General features: G+C 52.3%; 1 protein-coding gene across 3 annotated transcripts in view; it reads left to right on the top strand.

Annotated features, from left to right (window-relative positions):
• Positions 1-6,327: 6,327 nt before the first annotated feature.
• The window catches only part of LOC146067815 (uncharacterized), a 37,320-nt gene continuing 18,964 nt past the window's right edge, over positions 6,328-24,683 (top strand). The window contains exons 1-5 of one of the 3 annotated variants that reach the window (XM_083179214.1): positions 6,328-6,407; positions 18,485-18,781; positions 22,300-22,362; positions 24,373-24,435; positions 24,561-24,614. In XM_083179214.1, coding sequence (XP_083035340.1) covers positions 6,362-6,407; positions 18,485-18,781; positions 22,300-22,362; positions 24,373-24,435; positions 24,561-24,614 — 523 coding nt within the window. In that variant the 5' untranslated portion in view covers positions 6,328-6,361. Of the gene's footprint in view, positions 6,408-14,952; positions 15,121-18,484; positions 18,782-22,299; positions 22,363-24,372; positions 24,436-24,560; positions 24,669-24,683 lie in introns of those variants that run through there. The other 2 variants (XM_083179207.1, XM_083179213.1) reach the window with 2 other exon arrangements.

Genomic DNA, 24,683 nt, shown 5'->3' with positions numbered 1-24,683 from the left:
CCTGGCATCCAGCAGTTATGTCCCCAGCACCCCGCAGATTCATCATCCGTCCTCGTCCCGGCAGCAGAGTAGCAGCAGCTCCGCCCACCTTCTCCTTCTGGCAGTGGTAGCAGCAGGCTGACTCCATCCCCTGGTGGCACAAATCCACCCCTGGTCCGGGACACAGTGCAGGCAACGGCGGCCTGGTCCGGGGTTGCAGCCAGTCTGTGGTGACTGGCTGCAGCTTTCAACACCCCTGCCTTCCAGTGATCAGGCCAGCAGCTTCGGGGAGCACTGGCTCTCACAGCCCAAGGAGAATATCAGGGCGGGCGGCTCCCACATGTAATGCTGGATGGGATGCGCTAATGGCTGGTGGGGGTTATAGAGGGCTCCTGCAATTGAGATCATGTCTCAATTACCCAAGCCCGACTGTCACTGTACTGCTCCCAACGTGATATCACGCACCGGCTACCACCTGATGCAAGGGGGGTGGCAATAGCGGAACAGTCTCCATCCAAGGCCGCGCCTCCAGCCGCCCACCCATCCCCCCATTGGATATCTCGCCCGCACCCTCCCTCCCATTGGGCAACGCACCTGCACATCAATTTTTTTTTTTTTTATGACAGATACCCTGTCATGGCCGCGCCCGCGCCGATAAGCGCGGGCGGCGGCCGTGCACAATAAGCAGCAGCCGCATCTCTATAGTGTAGTGTGACAGACTCACTGTCTGTCACACTCACTTGTCCGGCAGTGGCACACAGCGCCCATGCAGCCCCCACTTACCCAAGCAGCAGCAGGCAGCCGCCGGCGCTGCCCGGGCATACGAGTCCGACACTAGTAGCAGGGATCATTTGCGGAGGGAGGGGCGGGCCGGCGCGCCAGCCAACCAATCGGCGCCCGGAGCAGGAGCTCCGGTGGCTCCGCCCTCCCTACGCCTCTGTATTCTGTACCTGAGATAATTATGTGACACACCCCGCAGAGCCGTTATACAGTGATAATAGTACTGAGGCTTATATACAGCACTATGGGGGTTATTCTGTACCTGAGATAATTATGTGACACACACCGCAGAGCTGTTATACAGTGATAATAGTACTGAGCCTTATATACAGCACTATGGGGGTTATTCTGTACCTGAGATAATTATGTGGCACACCCCGCAGAGCCGTTATACAGTGATAATAGTACTGAGGCTTATATACAGCACTATGGGGGTTATTCTGTACCTGAGATAATTATGTGACACACACCACAGAGCTGTTATACAGTGATAATAGTACTGAGCCTTATATACAGCACTATGGGGGTTATTCTATACCTGAGATAATTATGTGACACACACCGCAGAGCTGTTATACAGTGATAATAGTACTGAGCCTTATATACAGCACTATGGGGGTTATTCTGTACCTGAGATAATTATGTGACACACACCACAGAGCTGTTATACAGTGATAATAGTACTGAGGCTTATATATATAGCACTATGGGGGTTATTCTGTACCTGAGATAATTATGTGACACACCGCAGAGCCGTTATACAGTGATAATAGTACTGAGCCTTATATACAGCACTATGGGGGTTATTCTGTACCTGAGATAATTATGTGACACACACCGCAGAGCTGTTATACAGTGATAATAGTACTGAGCCTTATATACAGCACTATGGGGGTTATTCTGTACCTGAGATAATTATGTGACACACACCACAGAGCTGTTATACAGTGATAATAGTACTGAGGCTTATATATACAGCACTATGGGGGTTATTCTATACCTGAGATAATTATGTGACACACACCGCAGAGCTGTTATACAGTGATAATAGTACTGAGCCTTATATACAGCACTATGGGGGTTATTCTGTACCTGAGATAATTATGTGACACACACCGCAGAGCTGTTATACAGTGATAATAGTACTGAGGCTTATATATATAGCACTATGGGGGTTATTCTGTACCTGAGATAATTATGTGACACACCGCAGAGCCGTTATACAGTGATAATAGTACTGAGCCTTATATACAGCACTATGGGGGTTATTCTGTACCTGAGATAATTATGTGACACACACCGCAGAGCCGTTATACAGTGATAATAGTATTGAGGCTTATATACAGCACTATGGGGGTTATTCTGTACCTGAGATAATTATGTGACACACACCGCAGAGCCGTTACACAGTGATAATAGTACTGAGGCTTATATACAGCACTATGGGGGTTATTCTGTACCTGAGATAATTATGTGACACACACCGCAGAGCCGTTATACAGTAATAATAATACTGAGGCTTAAATACAGCACTATGGGGGTTATTCTGTACCTGAGATAATTATGTGACACACACCGCAGAGCCGTTATACAGTGATAATAGTACTGAGGCTTATACACAAGGCCTATATGTGTATTCTGTGACTGCATTGTACTCTTGTACTGAATCAGTTAAAGAAAGAAGCAAACCAATGATGCAATATGTAATGGGCGGGACTCAGGCCCATGTGACTGCACACACCACTACAGCCTGGAGCAGGGTTACTCTCTGCCATCCTGAGTGGTATTCCCCTACTATTTCCTTACAGCAGAGGGGACGGCAGCCAATGAGGGAGTGACTGCAAGCACACACCTCTCTCCCAGCTCCAACATCACAGCCTGTACAGATCACATGTGCTGTTATTACTGTAGCTGGACATCCGTTCTGCTGTGTCATCGCTGTCATAGTGAGGGTGCGCTGCTTACTGATGCAATACTACATACTACCACTGGCATATCTACAAATATGGTAAAATCAGCTGTTCCTGCAGTAGGAACCCGTGTGCGGCGAAGCAGCAATTGCAAAAAATCGGGTGTGTCTTAGTGGGGATGAGTGATGCTCATGGCCGGCGCCACCACTAGGCAGGACTAGGCATTTGCCTAGGGTGCCGGCCACTGGAGGGCGGTACTGAGCCGCCGAGGTACCATAGAGTGGTACCAGAAACAAAGCATTACATCCCGCCTAGCGTGAACCAACGCTGACCCCCGCTCCCTGCTGGGGGGATTTAAGCGAGGATGGAGACGCTGCCCCCCGCGCGAGCCGCCGGCTCCCAGCTGGGGGGATTGCAGCGTGGATGGAGAGGACTAAAGGGACTTGCGCAGCACCCGGAAGCTGAATATCAGTACAGCAGGTACAGCGTTCCGGGGGGTGCGGGCGCCCGCCGCAGTATCGCCCGCACCCCTCCCCCCTCCGCACCGTAGTAAGTATAGACCACTGATAACCCCTCCCCCCGGGCAGGCGGCGCAGGGGGGTTTAGCCTGGGGCGGGCGGGGGGCTTGCACCGGCCCTGGTGACGCTCCCCCATTTTCACCTCTGTGGGGGCATGCCCGGCGCTCTGTGATAGACTCACCTTCTCCTCACTGACACTCGTTCAGTCAGACACAGCCGGCGTGTGCAGGAATGCGTTTACTGTGCCTCATAGGCAGAGCGCGAACGGGCGGGCGCGTGCCCTGCGTGATGGTTACTCGTTACTACGCCACTCATCTCGCACACTGCAGCAGGACGCACACAGCTGCTGCGCTGCCCACACAGAGAAAGCCAGGTGGGCGCTGGAGCGGGTGCAAAAGGCAAAGGAGGCGGAGCTATCATATCAGTCAGGCTCAATTAATATGTTCCTGAGGGGTACGGCCACTAGGTCTACAAGCATTATGTCAACACCACTAGGTCGACATGACTGAAGGTCGACATGGGTTAGGGCAAAAGGGTCATTAGGTTGACAAATGCTGTAGAGGTTTGTGCTGCTGCCTGGGAGGGATGGGGGGGTTGGACCAGGGCCCCTGCCGCTGAGGCGTAGCTACCGTAAGGCAGCCACCGCGGCTGCTTGGGGGAGCAAGCGCCAGCGGGGCGCCCCCGTTGCCCAGGCACTCTGGTCAGAACCCCCTTACCCCTCCGCATGCCGCCGCCACCGCATTCAGTCCGGCACCGCAGATAGCCTCCGGGCTCCGTTTCCTGCAGTAATGAAAAATGTCACGACAAAATGGCTTCCCCCTAATAGCAGACAGTTTTTACGGATGCTAGAGGAGGCCGACGCCTCCTCTAACATCCCTAAAAAAACTGTCTGCTGTACTGGGGCAGCCATTTTGTCGTGTCATTTTTCATTACTGCAGGAGACGGAGCCCGGAGGCTATCTGCGGTGCCGGACTGAATGCGGGGCCGGCGGCGGCGGCATGCGGAGGGGTAAGGTAATTTTTTGGCGGGGGGGCGCCACAATATTAGTTACGCCTCTGCCCTGCCGTGCCCCTCCAGCAAGCCCGACCCCGGGTAATTAGTATCCCCCCCCCCCCCCCTCTAGGCGGCCCTGGCCACACCCCATTTTGCCATTGTGGAGGCATGGCCAGCAGCAAAGTCGGACCAAATGAATTCCCCCTTACATCCCAGCCATAAACCTTATCCCACTTTATACATTTTTGCTAAAAAATATCACTTTAATAAATGGAAATACTGATTTGGATTTTATTTGTTTCAATAGTTTATTTGCACCATAGATGTAAGTTTGGTGCCTTCCACCTCACCGAGCCTCGGTCCTCATCACCTAGACTAAGGGCCCGACACAGAGATGGCGCTACTGCAGTTGCAAGTGCAGCTTTCTCCTCAACGCCCACTACAGCGATCGCAGCTCGTACACATAGAGGCAAGAACAGGAGACATCAACTGCTGAAATAGCATCAACTGCTACACAGACCGTCTGTAACCGTAGCAACGCAGGCGCCATGTTTTTGTACACTAATACTTGCAGCTAATGTCAGATACATGCCCTGAAAACGGCCAGGACGCCCGCGTTTTATAACCACTCCCTGCTAACAGCATGTTAACACCCCGAAATGGTCACTTCCTGTTAATGACGTTGCGGAGTTGTCCTTGTTGTGACCTTGATATAGGGATGCCGTCGAGGTTTCCCTCCATTGATGTCAAGCATAAACTCATAGGTTTTTCCCCAAGGGTCGGGACACAGAGTATAGCCCCGCCCCCAGCACTTGTCATGCCCCGCCCCATGTTTTGATTGGTCCACAGGCCAATCAGTTAAAGGAAATGATTGATCATCAATAGGTAAAAACATTGCTGGTCATCCATTGCATAGAATGTCACTATTATTGATGGCCAGTTGCACTACTGCCATGGATGGCCACCATCAATGACAATGGCCATCTCTACCGTGACGCGCGTGTGTGTTAAATACACAGGCCCTTATTTCGGTTCATTCGCAAAGGCAAATTCCTTCTCAAATGGACAAAACCATGTGCACTGCAGGGGGGCAGATGTAACATGTGCAGAGAGAGTTAGACTTGGGTGAGTTATTTTGTTTCTTTGCAGGGAAAATACTGACTGCTTTATTTTACACTGCGATATAGATCTCACTTTGAAGTACACACCCCACCCAAATCTAATTCTCCCCCCTGCAGTGCACATAGTTTTGTCCATTTGAGAAGGAATTTGCCTTTGCGGGTGAACCAGAATAAGGGCCACAGTGCATCAGGGAGAACAGGGTGGCCACACCCCCCACAGTGATGTAAATAGTGTGCTACAACGCCCCACCCCCTTTCACTCGGGGCTCCGACCTCTTTCTGGTAAGGCTCTATCCCTTATTCGGATGAGTGGACTCCTTTGGTGCATAAGAGGTCAAGAATCAGATTGGGTGGGGGGGGGGGGGGATTCTGGTTGGTTTGCAAAACTAAACTCCTTTAATGGGCAAAACCATGTGCACTGCAGGTGGGGCAGATGTTACATGTGCAGATAGAGTTACATTTTGGTGAGGTGTGTTCAAACTGAAATCTAAATTGCAGTGTAAGAATAAAGCAGCCAGTATTTAGCCTGCACAGAAACAAAATAACTCACCCAAATCTAATTCCCTCTGCACATGTTACATCTGCCCCCCTGCAGTGCAGCATGATTTTGTCAATTAAAGAAGGAGTTTGCTTTTGCACACCAACCAGAATCACCCCTAAGCATGAAGGAAATATTATTATTATTATTATTATTATCGTCCTTTATTCTGCACGAACATTAGGAAGTCCACATAAACAATGACAAAGGTACAGAAGTTACATTCAGTACACATATATACAGAATTACAGTGTTCCATTACATATTTATAATATGCAAAACCTGACCCTAGGAGCTTGCACTCTAGAGGGCACATGTGAGGAAGAAGAGGGCGGGCACGTGGTGCAGAGTGGAGAATGTTATTGTTATTCCCAGCACTGGCGTGGTTACAGCCGGGAGACACATGTTGCATCAGCTGGAATAGTACCCGCCCCTTTCCTGTGTTATGAATGAACAGACCAGTATAGACCTGCAGTGTAGTGTAGTGACTTGCATCATTTTATACTCAGACAGAGTCACACAATGTCAGTCCGCTGTGTCCTCCTGGTCCTGCTGACCGCTGCTTCAGGTCCGTATTCTGTGCTCTATATAACACGGTGGGGGGATTCAGGCCTGTATTCTGTGCACTATATAACACTGTGGGGGTGATTCAGGTCTGTATTCTGTGCACTATATAACACGGTGGGGGGATTCAGGCCTGTATTCTGTGCACTATATAACACGGTGGGGTGATTCAGGCCTGTTCTCTATAACACTGTATATATTGCTAAGTGATAGTCATGGCTGCTTCTGGTGATTATAATCTCATGTATCAGTTGTAGCTAGGGTTGCCACTGTTGTATCTTGACCTACCTTTGTTACTTTCAATTCGTCTTGCACACTGGAGATTATGGGGGAGATTCTCTAAGAAACTCCGCCCCCTTTCGCCGCCCATCGCATACTTAATTAGCGCATATGTTGTAACATATGCGATAATTAAGGCAAAGGACAGCTCTTCGTTAAGAGCTGTCCTTTGCGGTGAGAGTCGCCGGGTCCCAGCAGGTCCCGGCGGCTCTCCCCTCCCTCCCACACCCGGCGCTGCTGCTGCGCCGGGCTCTCCTCCTCCCTGCACCCGGAAGAGGATCAGTACAGGGAGGAGGTCACAGGTCCGGGCAGTACAGCTCTGTGCTGCCTGGACACAGGTGAGGGGGCGATGCGGGGCGGCGGGGGGTCGGCGCGGGGCGGCGGAGGGATGCTGTAGAAGCCCATTGGCTTCTATGGGGCATCGACAGATTTTTCTTACAGCATCCCAAAATGCGGTAAAAACCCCGATCTCCCCCTAGATGTTTTATTTCTTATTTATAAATGATACTTGCAGGAGTACAGTTAGACATCTGCGCGGCAGCCAGGGTCAGATTTCCCACCTAGGGGAGGCCCCTTCTTGTGGCGGTACAGGATCCCCCATTCTCATGGGGTACGTGAAATGTGGGAGCGGGGTCGAGGGGGTCCGCTCGGGGGTAGAATTGCGGGAAGAGGGTCAGGGGGGTCTGCAAATTGCGGGAGGGGGGTGCGGGGATCCGCGATTAGCGGGAGGGGCTCCGCAAATATTGGGACGGGGCGCGGAGGGGCTTGAATCATGGGAAGGGGGGTCTGAAAATTGCGGGAGGGGAGCGCGAATTGCGGGAGGGGGGTCGCAAATCGCAGGAGGGGGGGTGCCGTGAATCGTGGGAGGGGGCAGTGGTCCGCAAATCGCGGGAGGGGGGGTCGCGGGGGTCCTTCGAATCGCGGGAGGGGGGGTCGCGGGGGTCCTTTGAATCGCGGGACGGGGGGGCGCGGGGGTCCCACGATTCACGGGAGGGGGGGTCCGGGGGGTGCTGGCAGGGGGGGGGGGGTGCAGGAGTAATGGTGGATAGTGGCTGTGGAGTAATGGTGGATGGTGGGCGTGTACTGTAGCCCTGGCTGGGTGGGGGGAGGTGATCTCAAGGGGGTGGGGTGAGTAGAACGTTATACACATAGAGCACTTTTCCCTAGGGGGGGCGGGTTTGTGTATCCCGCTGGTCGGGAACGGTAGATACACAGGGGATGAGTGACAGATCTGGCTAAATATATAAAAGATATATGGGCGGGATGTATTAAAATACATCGCTGCCCTTCGCGGCCCCCCCATCGCGATGCCGCCGCATATGTACTAACATATGCGGCTGGCATTGCGGTGCGGTGACGGAGGCCCCCCCACGATACCTGTACTCTGGTGTGCGGGGGGTCTCCGTCACCTCCCTGCCGCCACGCTCTCCCCTCACGCCGGGGACAGCTATGCATGCTTTCCCGGCGCTTCCTCCTCCCCAGTGCAGCCGGAAGGACATCCGGCTGCTTCACTAGGGGGAGGCAGGGCTTACCTTCCGGGGTCCAGGAGGACCCTTCAGGAAGGTAAGCCAGAGGGGGGAAAGGAAAGGTGTTTTGACATAGGAGTATGGGCGCTAATTGATGACAATGAATTATTAGAAAAAAGAGAGGCTTGTACTCCCCTGTAAGTCCCAGTCGATTCCGATCTGGTCCTCCGTTATGTTGTTCTTATAGAGATATATGGAATGACAAGAAGAGAAAAAGAGGGCCGCACCCATCGTGTAATCCTGTTTCCAAATCACAATGACTTTGTTCTATGTTATGGACAATATATTTTATACGTTATCCAATTTATTATTATACCGGGGTATCTCCCCCTCACAATCTCACTCACAGAAAGAGTAGATCAATATCGCATGTCAAAAACAGTGTTTCCAGGGTCACCAGCTGATATGTATCGGGGGGTCCCCCCTAAGCCATATACTCACAGAATGGTTGATGTCAAATCGCATGAAACAGGTTCTTTCTCCCGAACTTTAAGGAATCAGAATTCTGGATTCTTGTGTAATCAAACAAGTATCCTTTATTGTAATATACACAATTAAAAACAAAACTGTATAGCGTAAGGCTACTGGGCTGTGTGGAGCCGGTTAGGGCTGGACGGAATGATGTTATGTGTAAGTGGAACAAGTCTTACCGGGGCCCCCTGTTCCTTGTCCACCTCCAGTCCTCGTCCTTTTCCGCTCCACCGGCTGTTTGCCTTCTCTAGTATAAACAAAGGGAACTCCACCGACGCGTTTCAAACACCTTGAAAAAGAACCATTAGAGTTCAAAGGTCTGTTTTACGAAGCCACGCCCATTTTTCTGGGAGCGTGCGCGCATTAGAATAAGAGGAAAGAGTCTCCGGGAATGGAAGATGAGTGAGGTGGCAGCCCTAGTTGTAGCCTACCTTGTCTCCATCATATTGCATATTTCACTGTGCGTAGTGGTTAGTATTGCTGCCTCACAGCACAGAGGTCAGGAGTTCTCATCCTAGCTATAACCTGGTGATTGGCTCCCCCCGGCGGTGTACTGGCAGCTGATTGGCTCCCCCCGGCGGTGTACTGGCAGCTGATTGGCTCCTGAATGAGATGACATGTGTCTGTGTGTAGGTCAGGGGGATGCATTCTGTTATTGCTGCACATGTGGTGGTGCACTGGGGTCAGAGGTCACACTGTGACATCAGCGCACCCTCCTTCTCCGGTACAGAGGCAGATACCAGGCAGCCCCAAAATGCCTGCTACAAAACCAACTTGATCAGGAAAATACAGCAGCCAGTACAGACATTCCTCACTGAGGGCGCGATGTACTAGGACAAACCACCGACCAATCAGCTCCTACCTCTCATTTTTCAAACACAGCCTGTGGCATATCAGGTAGGGTCTGATTGGCTGGTGGCCATTTTATCACTCTCCATTTTATCACTTTTCAAGCTGAGTACATCTGGTCTTTAACGACCTACCTGTTTATCGACGGCACTGCTCACACTTACGACCCGCCCAGGCTGTTTAGTGACCGGTGCTGGGCACATTTTGCAGCGTCTCTGCGATACGTCAGTGGATAGGAGGAGTATGACTTTTCCTTATTTAGAAGTGCACTGTACTTGTATTACGTGTTTTTATACACGTTCGTTTAACGACCGAATCGTAGGAAGGGAACCCGGTTAGTTAAGTGCGGAATGTCTGTATTTACCCTGCACAGAAACAGAATAACTCACCCAAATGTCAATCTGTCCGCCATAGTTGCCGACTCTCCGGCATTCTGCGGGAGACTCCCTGACATAGTTGTAATCTCCCTGTCTCCCAAAATAATCTAGCAATCTCCCTGATTCATCTAACCCATGTTTTGCAGCAATTATATATTTTTTTGGGGGGAAAAAAAGATATATGCATTGAAATGGGATGATCAGCGCCATTTCCCTGCATTGGTTATAAAGCACAATGATCCCTGTGGCTACATGTATTTTGTCCACTTATATGGAACCACGTGTAAAACACAATACAGGAACAAGTCCTGACATGTATCAGATGTATCATGTCTGCTTAGACAGGCCCAGAGGCCTCACACAGCGTGCAGGAAGTCACTGTGCTCGCTCTGTGGCGCACAACACACCCCAGCAGTGCTGATTAACCCCTGCAAGCCTGAATGTCAAGAATGTCCTGGCTCTGCCTCTGCAATATCAGGAATGCAGCAAATGACAGCAGCTATTATAATGCGATCTGGATGTTATCATATTAACAGTACAAAGGTGAAATCTCAGGAGTTCTCAATGACTGCTCTGCCATACAAAGGGGAGGTAAAGCAGATACAACATGAATATTGCCCCGCCTATAGGGACATATAGCAGGGTTGCCGACCCTCCCCGGAATTTGCGGGAGTCTCCCGAAAATCAGGTCCCCCCTCCCGGCCCCCGGAAGGGTGGGCAACCCTCCCGGAATCAGGGGGACCCCCACTGATCCCCCCCCCCCCCGATCGCGGGTCTCAGAGGAGGGGGCGGAGCTAAATGGCACAATCGTGTCATTTTAGCCCCGCCCCCTCCATGGAGATCAGATATTTCGCCTATTTGCCGTAATGGGGGCGGGGCGTAATGACATCACCGTTAAGCCCCGCCCCCGAACTAGTAATGCAAGATTCCTCTCCGGGCAACCCTAACATATAGCTGTGGAATAACGTGCATCATACACACACACATACACACACACACACACACACAGCTCCCATTTCTCATAGAAATGTAGGGTCATCCTGGGCTCAGTGTGAAAGGTGCCGATCCGTGATGTCCCTGCTGCAAAAGCATGTGTAAACGGGCCCCAACTCAGGAATGTCCCTGGAATTTAATTCCCGGGTTGGTCTTTGCCAGGGCTGTTTCTAGACAATTTAGCTCCCAGGGCAAAGGCCCACCCCCCCCCCAAAAAAAAGTGAACACGACATAGAAGAAATTGCGCGCGCCGAAATAAGGGGCGTGGTTTATTTTTTAAAAGGGGGTGAGGCTTAATATAAGGGCGTGGTCTAGCAGGAAAACAATTACCTTACATCTCACCTTTGCAACCTGCAGGTCCAGATATTGGTTACCGCAGGAATTGTCATTGTACTGTGATGTCACTGTGTGAAGGCCACACAGTGACATAAAAATATAAAGGCCCACACAGTGACCTAGTACGCCTCACAGATCAAGGCCAAACAAAGACAGGCTACTTGAATCATTACACACTATTTATCCGTGATCCAATTACACATTACGCCGCACACTGTGATGACAATTACACATTACGCCGCACACTGTGATGACAATTACACATTACGCCGCACACTGTGATGACAATTACACATTACGCCGCACACTGTGATGACAATTACACATTACGCCGCACACTGTGATGACAATTACACATTACGCCGCACACTGTGATGACAATTACATATTACGCCGCACACCGTGATGACAATTACACATTACGCCGCACACCGTGATGACAATTACACATTATGTCGCACACTGTGATGCCAATTACACATTATCATGCCCGTTACACCCCACACTGTGATGGCAATTACACAATACTCCCCACACCGTAATGCCTATTACACATTATGCCCCACACGCTGCTGCCACACAACTCATGCCGTTTACTAATATGCCCCCACAGTGGCATATATGCCCCCACAGTGGCACAGTGCCACACATATGCCCATACAGTGCCAGATACGCCCCCACAGTGCCACATATATATGCCCCCAGTGCCAAATATGCCCCTAGTGCCACAGATATGTCCCCAATGCCACACATATGCCCCCGTAGTGACACACATATGCCCCCGCAGTGACACACATATGCCCCCACAGTGTCACACATATATGCCCCCACAGTGCCACACATATGCCCATACAGTGCCAGATATGCCGCCACAGTGCCACACATATGCCCATACAGTGCCACATATATATGCCCCCACAGTGCCAGATGTGCCAGATATGCCCCCACAGTGCCACACATATGCCCATACAGTGCCACATATATATGCCCCCACAGTGCCAAATATGCCCATAGTGCCACAGATGTGTCCCCAGTGTCACACATATGACCCCACAGTGCCACACATGCCCCCACAGTGCCAGCAGCACAACTTACTGTCTCTCTGGGTCTCCACCTCCAGTCCCCCGCCGCTGCCCGCTGGTGCTGTTGGTGCTGCTGCTTTCACTGTGTCCCTGAGCCGTCAGCCATTCATATCTCGCAGGCTGGCTCCTGATTGGCTGCCAGCCCGCGAGCTCCTATGATTGGCTGACAGCCTAATGACACAGTGAGCGAGGGGAAGGAGAGCGTCGCGCGATGCGCTCCCCTCCCCTCGGAAATCACTCACGCTGGCTGTGCCTGCTCTGTTTGTTGCGGACAGGGAGAGGGGGAGGAACTCGGAGGTGGAGGTGGCGGCGGGCGGCATTGGGGTGAGCTCAGCTGCCGGCCGGGTGCCCCGGCTGTTTAAAAGAGGTGGACAAGCCGTACGGCGCCCCGGGCTGCTGCACGGCTTGTCCGCCTGTAGAAACGGCCCTGGTCTTTGCATCTCCGGTGTGAAAGTGGTATTATTGTGCATTTAAAACTGCAGACCTGGGTCATTTCCCTGCTCTGAGTAACGAGAGTGCTGATTGGTTTCAGTTTCCCTGCAGCTGAGGCCTGCAGAGCACACAATACAGTACAGTTCTGGACTGCTCACATTTGTGTACTGTACTGCACTGTACTTTCTACCTGCTATACTGTACCGCCATGTACTTTAGTGGAGTGATGAAGAAATCATAGAGTTGCTGCGGATCACGGGTGAGGATTGCATTCCTCCCAACTGTCCCTATTTCCCCGGGAACGTCCCAATTTTCGGGGGACGTTCCCACATCCCTCCCGGGGCCGCGGGTGTCCTATGGAGGGGATGGGGGGCAGTTGGGAGACCCCCCCAACCTCAAGAGAATAGATGATGTGTACCATGCGCACAGAGTCTATTCAGCAATGGCAAAGGACGGAAAATGGGGGCGTGGCCTTGGGAAGCGTCATCCATGAAGATGCGCCCCCTTTTATGAGGCCACACCCCTTTTCGGGTGCACGTGCTGCTCCACCGCGTAGCTGTCCCGTTTCTCAGAGGCCAGAAGTTGGGAGGTATGGGCAGGGCAGGCGGCAGGGGGGGTCAAAGGGGACACTTGTACCGGGCCCCGACCAGTTGAGGGGCCCCAAGACTTTGAGGGACTCGGGGTCTGAAAGCATGGCTGCCTTATCACTTGTCTGGCTACCTGTACTAATGAGTTTAGTGACATCGCGCAACACACTAAACCACACAACGCACAACGCAAAATGCTGTACCCTCCTATCTCTGCCCTCCCGTATTATATTGCATTGTAAATATTGATTATCTATTTGGTGTTGGGGGCCCCCCCCGAGATATCAGTGTTCCGGGCCCTAAGATTTCTGTTGCCAGCCCTGGGTATGGGATCAGTGTACTGCAAGCATTCCCCAGCCCCCTCCTTTGTTCAGACCTCAGAGACCAATGAAGTACTAAAAAAAATACTGGTTTAAACATGGGTGACCCGGGTTGAGTAAAAATGCACCAACCCTGCAATAACCCGGGTCAATAATGCATTATAAACATCTCTGACCCGGGTCAGTACCGGGTCTGACCCGTGTTTAAAACACAGGTCCGACACTGATTTTGTGATCTACTGGTCGCGATTTGGTCCCTGAGCGATATATTGCTGTTATATTAAGACAAAATTCCAGTAATGGCGGAGATGTGTGGGAAATGTACTCTCTAAATGTGTCGGCATTCCTGGGCGATGGCAGGGAGGTGGTCAAGAGCAGCACGGAGGTGGTCCGTCTAAAGGAAGCGTCACTGAAAGCAGTGGCAGAGAGTGTAGTTAATGAGGTTGACACAAGCCACTAGTCAACACGAAAATAGATTGATAGACAAAAAGATCTACATGAGTTTTTCATGGTTTTGGACCCCCAATCCCCTCGCAGGGCTGCTTCACCCTTCTGCCCAGCCGGACTCCACATGACTGGAAAAGCTTCAAATAACTAAATAAACTTCACATCGGCCTTCTTAAAACAAAAGGAGGTGCTGTTTCCCATAGCAACCAATCAGATTCTGTCTATCATTGTCTAGGATGCAATAGAGAAGTGAATCTGATTGGTTGTTATGGGAGACATCACCTTTCGTTTTTAGAAGCTTTAGTAAATGTATCCCTCAGTGTTTTTCACGGAGATCCGTTCTTGGGATTATCAGACATGATGATCGCTCTCTCCCCTGTTTCTGCTGTTCCGAGACACCGGAGGTAGAAATGTTTCCCCAGGACTCTGAGCTGTTATTGGTCCTTAATAAATAGGCCCTAAAGGTGTGAGATGCCAGCACTCGGCAGCGTGCAGTGACCAACTATCATACTAATGTATCAGCAGCTGTCCTGACATGATAACACTGTATGCATCACCTGCACAGAGATAGTAATACATTATCTAGTGGCGTGCGGTGGGGTGAGGCAGGTGAGGCACAGCCAGAAGGCTTATATACAAGTGTTTCCTAAACAGCAGACGTCGCCTATAACTGGGAAGTAGAACAGATGCAGAAAGCCCCCGCCCCCTTCCTCTTCCTGTGGGTAATAACTCAAAACAGCAGGCGGCTGGGTAATTGGCTGTGAGCCCAGAATTTGGAACGATTGCTGTTGGCTGGGTAAGTCAGGCCACATGTGACATAATAGAATATACGTGACTTGGTAACATAACTTTATCCAAACAAAGTTCATGGCGTGATTCATCAGCCCTCCCACATATACCTGGAGACATCACACCACCCACACCACAAGGAGCTGCTGGAACCACACTTGCAGCTGGTACAGTACAGGTCATAGCATCACAATGTGGCTGGTCCTACTCCTGCTGGACATAGTCTCAGGTGGGTGTAATTCCTGCTGTGCAATACTCTCTATCAGACCAATTGCTGATTGGCTGAGAGAGTGCTGAGCCAATCACTGGCTGCTCATTCCTTTGTATGTTTTTTTTTTTTCTTGCAGCACTGACAGCTCCCTGCTCCCCCTGCCCAGCTCTCCATTACCCTCGCCAGCTCACCGGCATCCCCTGCCTGCCGCCTCTATGTCCGCCACCCCCCCTGCTCCCTCCACCTGCAGCTCCCTGCTCCCCCTGCCCGGCTCTCCATTACCCTCGCCAGCTCACCGGCATCCCCTGCCTGCCGCCTCTATGTCCGCCACCCCCCTGCTCCCTCCACCTGCAGCTCCCTGCTCCCCCTGCCCGGCTCTCCATTACCCTCGCCGGCTCACCGGCATCCCCTGCCTGCCGCCTCTATGTCCGCCACCCCCCCTGCTCCCTCCACCTGCAGCTCCCTGCTCCCCCTGCCCAGCTCTCCATTACCCTCGCCAGCTCACCGGCATCCCCTGCCTGCCGCCTCTATGTCCGCCACCCCCCCTGCTCCCTCCACCTGCAGCTCCCTGCTCCCCCTGCCCGGCTCTCCATTACCCTCGCCAGCTCACCGGCATCCCCTGCCTGCCGCCTCTATGTCCACCACCCCCCCTGCTCCCTCCACCTGTAGCTCCCTGCTCCCCCTGCCCAGCTCTCCATTACCCTCGCCAGCTCACCGGCATCCCCTGCCTGCCGCCTCTATGTCCGCCACCCCCCCTGCTCCCTCCACCTGCAGCTCCCTGCTCCCCCTGCCCAGCTCTCCATTACCCTCGCCAGCTCACCGGCATCCCCTGCCTGCCACCTCTATGTCCGCCACCCCCCTGCTCCCTCCACCTGCAGCTCCCTGCTCCCCCTGCCCAGCTCTCCATTACCCTCGCCAGCTCACCGGCATCCCCTGCCTGCCGCCTCTATGTCCGCCACCCCCCCTGCTCCCTCCACCTGCAGCTCCCTGCTCACCCTGCCCAGCTCTCCATTACCCTCGCCAGCTCACCGGCATCCCCTGCCTGCCGCCTCTATGTCTGCCACCCCCCCTGCTCCCTCCACCTGCAGCTCCCTGGGAGTTGTACTGTATATGATACATTTATTATATGCAAAACTCGTGTGTCCCCTCCCGGGGAGCTGCAGGGGAAACCAGGTCCAACTAATTTAGGGGGGACGTTACACATTAAAACGAATTCATGAAATCACCTGAAATCAGGGCAGAAATAAATTGGCAAGGGCTTTGCTGCAATTTACTGGGGTTATTCAGACCGGATCACTGTTGTGCATATTTGTAAGGTGATCGATTATCGAATGACAGGCATACGAATTGTAGCGCGCATTTGTGAGTCCCCCCTGCCACTCGCAGCAGGGAATAGACATTGTGTGCATGCGCAGTGGCGTAACTAAAGCCCTGCAGCCCCCGCTGTAACTGTGGGCGCCGGTCTGCGGGGCTATAGTTACTAGTAGCCCGGGACATATTCATATTGCCGACCCCCCCCCCCCCCCCTCCCGCCTGCCCAAGTAAAGTTAAGCACCCCCCTTACCCCTCCATATGCCGCCGCCACATTCCAGATCCGGCTCCGCAGATATCCCCCTGGCTCCGTCTCCTGCAGTTCTAATTAAAAATTAGACAACAAAATGGCTGCCCCCATACAGCAGACAGTTTTTTAGGAGTGTTAGAGGAGGCGGCTGTCTAAAAACTGTCTGCTATTAGGGGGCAGCCATTTTGTCGTATTATTTTTTATTAGAACTGCAGGAGACGGGGAAAATTTTTTAGTTACGCCACTGTGCATGCACGCAGCATCTATTCACGAAGACAGAGCTGACGGGGGATTGATGCTTCATGATGAAGCTTTTTTGTCACAGCTGCAGGAAATGCAAACATACGATGACAGGATGATAGAAATGACGTCAAATCTGGTTGTTGCTGATTATTTTCTATATCATCTATATTGCCTGACTTCGCTTCCTATGTTTCTACCCAGCACTGCTCCAGGCTTGCCTACCCTCCCGGAATTGCCGGGAGGCTCCCGAAAATCGGGTCCCTCTCCCGACCCCCCAAAATTACCAGTGTTCCCGGGTCCGCGGTGAGAGTCAGGGCTAAAATGACGCAAATTGCATAATTTCGCATAATCTTAGCCCCTCCCCCAATACGCGGACCCACGAATTACGTTGTTTGACTATCATGGGGGAGGGGCTTGATATCTGCCCGTCCCACCCCCCTGACATGCTGCTGTCGGGAGCAACTCAGCAGTCGGCAAGTATGCTCTGTGCAGGACCGGGTTTGTCACTAGGCCCCGGAGACACAGAACTATTACAGGCGACAGGTGCCTGTGACCAGTCCAGACTGAGTGACCTGACCAGGCAGCAGCATGGCTGAGTGGGCAGTGACAAGTGATGAGCTGCGCCATTGCCGGCATAATCCAGTGAATACTTTAAAATAGGGGGGGGGGGGTGACCAAAAATATTGTGCCTAAGGGCAGCCTGACCCCTGGCACTCGTTTACATACCACACTGTGGAGAACACGAGAGGGGTTATTTAGTGTGTAAACTTTCAGAAATGGCGAATTGGTGGCCCATGCTGACAGCTGTCAACAACAACACAAAAAACAAGCACTTTATATGTTTTGCCTGTCTACCTAGACACTGTCGGCATTTCCAGGAACACATCAGGGATCATGGCACCTCTGTGCGCAGGTCACTGGGAAAATGGCCACCAGGCAAGGGTGTAACTACCATAGATGCAAGAGGTGCAGCTGCTATGGGGCCCAGAGCTGAAGGGGGCCTATCTTTACTGTCTAGGTCTGGGGTAGCCAACCCCAGTCCTCGAGAGCTACCAAAAGTGCATGTTTTGCAGGTCTCCTCACAGAATCACATGTGAGCTAATTAGCTCCACCTGCGGATCTTTTAAAATGTGTCAGTGATTAATGAGTGCAGCTGTGCAGCAGCTAGGTGGTCTGGAAATGTGCACTGTTGGTAGCTCTCGAGGGCTAGGGTTGGCTACCACTAGTCTAAGTAATATGTTTTACATACATTTATCACCATCAGCTGCTAAATAGGGGGCCCTTACAAACTGTTGCTATGGGGCCTGTGAATATCTAGTTACGGCACTGCCACCAGGGGCCCATTTCCACCCATTATAGATACGCTAGTGAGGCCAGTTCTAATGTTATGAAGCGGGAGACTTGCACACTTGTCCAGGGCGGTGGGAGTGCAACCTGATATTCAGGAGACACCCGGAAGTTCAGCGAGGGTAGACAAGTATGATTAGCAAAACCATTGAGGACAGAAAATCCACCCAGAATAAAAGAGTGATCTCGTGTAAGCAACTTACCTTTTCGGTGATCTCTTCCCACCCTTAGGTGTCTTCCCCCAGGGGTCCAGCTTTCTGGTCGGCTCCCAGTTCCACATACACATGAAGGAGTTGTGTAACGCAACCGTGTTTGACATCTCTGCCGGCGACCGTCTCATCGGAACATATCATAATAGGCTACAAAGTCTGAACGGTTACCAGAACCGCCTGGAGTTCATCAAACAGAACTGCACAATTATACTCCATGATGTAGAACTGGTTCCTCAGACATTCACGGTGATTGTTAACATCCTGGTCAATGATGTTATCGAGGATCATAGTGAGATCTTCAACCTCAGCATCCCTGGTGAGTCTACAACACCCATTCTGTATGATGTTATTGCAGAAGAAAGAAGAGAAACAAGCAATCAATTGCGCAGGCAAAGCGTTGTGCTTACACAAGAAATGTGCTGTGAGGTGTGTGTGTGGTGGGGCCACACACACCTCACTGGGATGCACATTGGGGTGCCATGACAAGGTTCTGAGCCTGTTCTCTGAGGCTCCAGCTCCTGATCTGGGCACATGTGCAGAGTTCGGTTCATGGAACATATATGTTGGGATGTATGTTATCAACTGTTTGCAATGCGGTGCAACTAGGACGTACCGGGAGACTGCTGACTAATGTGATATCACCGGGAGGCTGCTGACTAATGTGATTTTACCGGGAGGCTGCTGACTAATGTGATATTACTGGGAGGCTGCTGACTAATGTGATATTACCGGGAGGCTGCTGACTAATGTGATAGTACCGGGAGGCTGCTGACTAATGTGATTTCACCGGGAGGCTGCTGACTAATGTGATATTACCGGGAGGCTGCTGACTAATGTGATAGTACCGGGAGTCTGCTGACTAATGTGATATCACCGGGAGGCTGCTGACTAATGTGATTTTACCGGGAGGCTGCTGACTAATGTGATTTCACCGGGAGGCTGCTGACTAATGTGATATTACCGGGAGGCTGCTGACTAATGTGATTTTACCGGGAGGTTGCTGACTAATGTGATTTCACCGGGAGGCTGCTGACTAATGTGATATTACCGGGAGGCTGCTGACTAATGTGATAGTACCGGGAGACTGCTGACTAATGTGATAGTACCGGGAGGCTGCTGACTAATGTGATATTACCGGGAGGCTGCTGACTAATGTGATATTACCGGGAGGCTGCTGACTAATGTGATATTACCGGGAGGCTGCTGACTAATGTGATATCACCGGGAGGCTGCTGACTAATGTGATATTACCGGGAGACTGCTGACTAATGTGATATTACCGGGAGGCTGCTGACTAATGTGATATTACCGGGAGGCTGCTGACTAATGTGATATTACCGGGAGACTGCTGACTAATGTGATATTACCGGGAGGCTGCTGACTAATGTGATATCACCGGGAGGCTGCTGACTAATGTGATATCACCGGGAGGCTGCTGACTAATGTGATATTACCGGGAGGCTGCTGACTAATGTGATATTACCGGGAGGCTGCTGACTAATGTGATATTACCGGGAGGCTGCTGACTAATGTGATATTACCGGGAGGCTGCTGACTAATGTGATATTACCAGGAGACTGCTGACTAATGTGATATTACCGGGAGGCTGCTGACTAATGTGATATCACCGGGAGACTGCTGACTAATGTTATATTACCGGGAGGCTGCTTACGATTTGGCACTTGATGTGCCAAATTATACATGCAATAAATCACATATGTATATCCCTGGGGAGATGGTAGCGGCGGGAGGGGGAGTGCAAGGGGGCAGGCGGCGGGAGGGGGAGTGCAAGGGGGCAGGCAGCAGGGTCCCTACGACGCAGGGCAGGCAGCGGGGTCCCTGTGGTGCTGGTCAGTGGGTTGTGTGGTGGATGGGAACTGAGTGAGTAGCGCTATTCACCGAGCGGTGACGTGGGAAGCGCTGCTAAACTTGAAAACACTGGTCGGACGCTGATTGGCTGAGATTCACGAGGGCCGGCAGTACGCGTCCTCCGACCTTTTCATACCCCTACTATCCACGTCAGCGTGGAGTTGATTTTATAAAGCGTGGCGAGCGCAGCGACGCGGATACCTGTGAAGCCTGCGAGGGGACGCGGATACCTGTGAAGCCCGCGAGGGGACGCGGATACCTGTGAAGCCCGCGAGGGGGACGCGGATACCTGTGAAGCCCGCGAGGGGGACGCGGATACCTGTGAAGCCCGCGAGGGGGACGCGGATACCTGTGAAGCCCGCGAGGGGGACGCGGATACCTGTGAAGCCCGCGAGGGGGACGCGGATACCTGTGAAGCCCGCGAGGGGGACGCGGATACCTGTGAAGCCCGCGAGGGGGACGCGGATACCTGTGAAGCCCGCGAGGGGGACGCGGATACCTGTGAAGCCCGCGAGGGGGACGCGGATACCTGTGAAGCCCGCGAGGGGGACGCGGATACCTGTGAAGCCCGCGAGGGGGACGCGGATACCTGTGAAGCCCGCGAGGGGGACGCGGATACCTGTGAAGCCCGCGAGGGGGACGCGGATACCTGTGAAGCCCGCGAGGGGACGCGGATACCTGTGAAGGTATCCGCGTCCCCTCGCAGGGCTCGCTGCGCTCGCCACGCTTTGGGCTCGGTGGCTCGCTGCGCTCATCACACTTTATAAAATCAACTCCACGCCGACGTGGATAGTGGGGGTATGAAAAGGTCGGAGGACGCGTACCGCTGCGCTCGCCACGCTTCGGGTTGGCGTAAATAGCGGGGTGGTGTTAACAATGTGGGACATTTCAAACATGAGGGGGTTTCTATTAAAATGGGGGGTTTGGGGGCATTTTACATTAAAATCAATGTAAAATCTGGTCTCAGGGACCATTTTACATTGATTCCAATGTAAAAATCTGGTCGATCGCGTCGATCGCATCACATGCGATTTGGTTGGCATGAGATGCGATCGACGCGATTTTTCCGACCCGATGAATACAATGAAAATCGGTGGCGCCGTGCTAGGAAACGAGTACCGTGTTTTCAAATTTAGCAGCATTTCCCGCGGCGCTGCCCGGCGAATAGCGCTACTCATTTAGTTTCCATCCACCGGATCTGCCGACCAGCGCCGCAGGGATCCTGCTGCCCACCCCACGCCCCGGTTGCTGCTGCCCGCCACCCGCGTAGGAGGTCCCACGATAGGTGGTCCGATGGCCAGCAGGTCCGACCACCTGCTTGGTGTATCGCAGACCGAGTGTATGGGCACCTTAAGTCTCTGGCTACTCTGAGCCTGGGATGACTTGTGCCCAGTGTAAGAATCAGGCGATGGTGAGTCGGTTACGATGGGTATTGGACACATCCGCTTTGCTGCAAACAGATTTGTAGCCATCCACATCCATTTGCCCTGAAGCACATTCATTGGCTAGGTAGGATTTCACTCTGGGGGGGGGGAGGGTTGGTTTGACTGAATGCTGCCCGCTGTGAATTCGCAGGCGTGCAATCAGCTCTGAATTGGCCCTAATAATCATGAGGGACGGCCACAACTTGCATTGGAACAGCGCCACCTGCTGGTCAGACTACTGTAAAACATCGTGAAGTGTCATGGATTACTGGTGTCACTCCGCCTTGGTACATTGTGTCACATTACCACCACAGTCAGCATGGTTATTGCTCCTAACTTCATTAATGTCCGAACCCTTGTTTGCTGTACCCATCTCATTACTGGAACTGGATCCTCGTTACAGAGCCGGGCGACAGGAGAATACTGTACATTATACATCTATGTAGAACATACAAAGCATTACATGCTGCAATAGGAATATCTTGGTAATGACAGACAAGGTTCGTTTGTTGCGTTAATGCCTATATTTTGTGTTTTGCAGAAACAACTTCGATCTTTCCAATCATTAATACGACAATGAAGAACAGCACTGAGCATCTAACAGGTCAGTATTATGGGCAAGGGCGGTGCAGGGAGTGCAGCTGCTATGGGGCCCAGAGCTGAGAGGGGCCACCTTCCCTGTCACAGTTACATGTGTTATATACAGGGGTGTAGCTACCATCAGGTGCAGGGAGTGCAGCTGCTATGGGGCCCAGAGCTGAGAGGGGCCACCTTCCCTGTCACAGATACATGTGTTATATACAGGGGTGTAGCTACCATAGGTGCAGCTGCTATGGGGCCCAGAGCTGAGAGGGGCCACCTTCCCTGTCACAGTTACATGTGTTATATACAGGGTGTAGCTACCATAGGTGCAGGGGGTGCAGCTGCTATGGGGCCCAGAGCTGAGAGGGGCCACCTTCCCTGTCACAGATACATGTGTTATATACAGGGGTGTAGCTACCATAGGTGCAGCTGCTATGGGGCCCAGAGCTGAGAGGGGCCACCTTCCCTGTCACAGTTACATGTGTTATATACAGGGTGTAGCTACCATAGGTGCAGGGAGTGCAGCTGCTATGGGCCCAGAGCTGAGAGGGGCCACCTTCCCTGTCAGTTACATGTGTTATATACAGGGGTGTAGCTACCATAGGTGCAGGGGGGTGCAGCTGCTATGGGGCCCAGAGCTGAGAGGGGCCACCTTCCCTGTCACAGTTACATGTGTTATATACAGGGGTGTAGCTACCATAGGTGCAGGGAGGGCAGCTGCTATGGGGCCAGAGCTGAGAGGGGCCACCTTCCCTGGCACAGTTACATGTGTTATATACAGGGGTGTAGCTACCATAGGTGCAGAGGGTGCAGCTGCTATGGGGCCCAGAGCTGAGAGGGGCCACCTTCCCTGTCACAGTTACATGTGTTATATACAGGGGTGTAACTACTATAGGTGCAGGGAGGGCAGCTGCTATGGGGCCCAGAGCTGAGAGGGGCCACCTTCCCTGTCACAGTTACATGTGTTATATACAGGGGTGTAACTACTATAGGTGCAGGGAGGGCAGCTGCTATGGGGCCCAGAGCTGAGAGGGGCCACCTTCCCTGTCACAGTTACATGTGTTATATACAGGGGTGTAACTACTATAGGTGCAGGGAGTGCAGCTGCTATGGGGCCCAGAGCTGAGAGGGGCCACCTTCCCTGTCACAGTTACATGTGCTATATACCATAGGTGCAGGGAGTACAGCTGCTATGGGGCCAGAGCTGAGAGGGGCCACCTTCCCTGTCACAGTTACATGTGTTATATACAGGAGTGTAGCTACCATAGGTGCAGGGAGTGCAGCTGCTATGGGGCCCAGAGCTGAGAGGGGCCACCTTCCCTGTCACAGTTACATGTATTATATACAGGGGTGTAACTACCATAGGTGCAGAGAGTGCAGCTGCTATGGGGTGAGGAGCTGAGAGGGGCCACCTTCCCTGTCACAGTTACATGTGTTATATACAGGGGTGTAGCTACCATAGGTGCAGGGGGTGCAGCTGCTATGGGCCCAGAGCTGAGAGGGGCCACCTTCCCTGTCAGTTACATGTGTTATATACAGGGGTGTAGCTACCATAGGTGCAGGGTTGCAGCTGCTATGGGGCCCAGAGCTGAGAGGGGCCCACTTTGCCTGTTAAAGTTTTATGTGCTGTATAGATTTTTCAGCATTAGGTGATAAATAGGGGCCCTTCCAAACTTTTGCTATGGGGCCCACAAGTATCTAGTTCCTCATGGTGTGGTAGGCACAGGCTGATGAGAAGAGATACGGGCGAGTCCTTACTCCCAGCTATTCATTTATACCTGTCAGGTGTTGTAATTGGTGGTCTCCTGCCCACCCCCTCTGCCCCCAGCTGTCAGTGGGCGGGGCGATGAGGCAATGCTCACAGAATGGAACCAATGGGGCATCACATAGATATCAAGCATGTATGTGAATGACAAATATTACCTCCTGCTCCCCACCACCCCAGTCCCGTACCAGCCCGTATTGTATAATGATGCTGGATATATATATATATATATATATATATACTGTATATGCTTTGCTTCCTCTGCAGCCTGCTGTGTATCGCTCTTCTTCTCGGTGTGTCCTGCCATCAGCGGCCTCCTGACTGTGATCGGTGAGTGCTTGAGCTGATCATTAACGAGCCTGCCTGTCTGTCCTAGAACCCGGACTGGGATAATGCGCTGTGGCTGTATGACATGACGATGACGGAATGTAACCCGCACTTTGCTTTCTCTGCAGCTTCCGTGATATATTTGAGTTCCTCTCGGAATGTTCTGAAGGAAGTTCACCTGGGTGAGTGCAACCAGACTCCCGGCGCTCTCTGGCTGATGACACTACAATCCTGGGGTGAGATGTACTAAG

The sequence above is a fragment of the Crinia signifera genome, chromosome 1 (genome assembly GCF_055691185.1).
Source record: "Crinia signifera chromosome 1, ASM5569118v1, whole genome shotgun sequence".
Lineage (NCBI taxonomy): Eukaryota > Metazoa > Chordata > Amphibia > Anura > Myobatrachidae > Crinia > Crinia signifera.
Note: the sequence above shows the minus strand (reverse complement) of the source record. Positions and strands in the feature narration are given on the sequence as shown.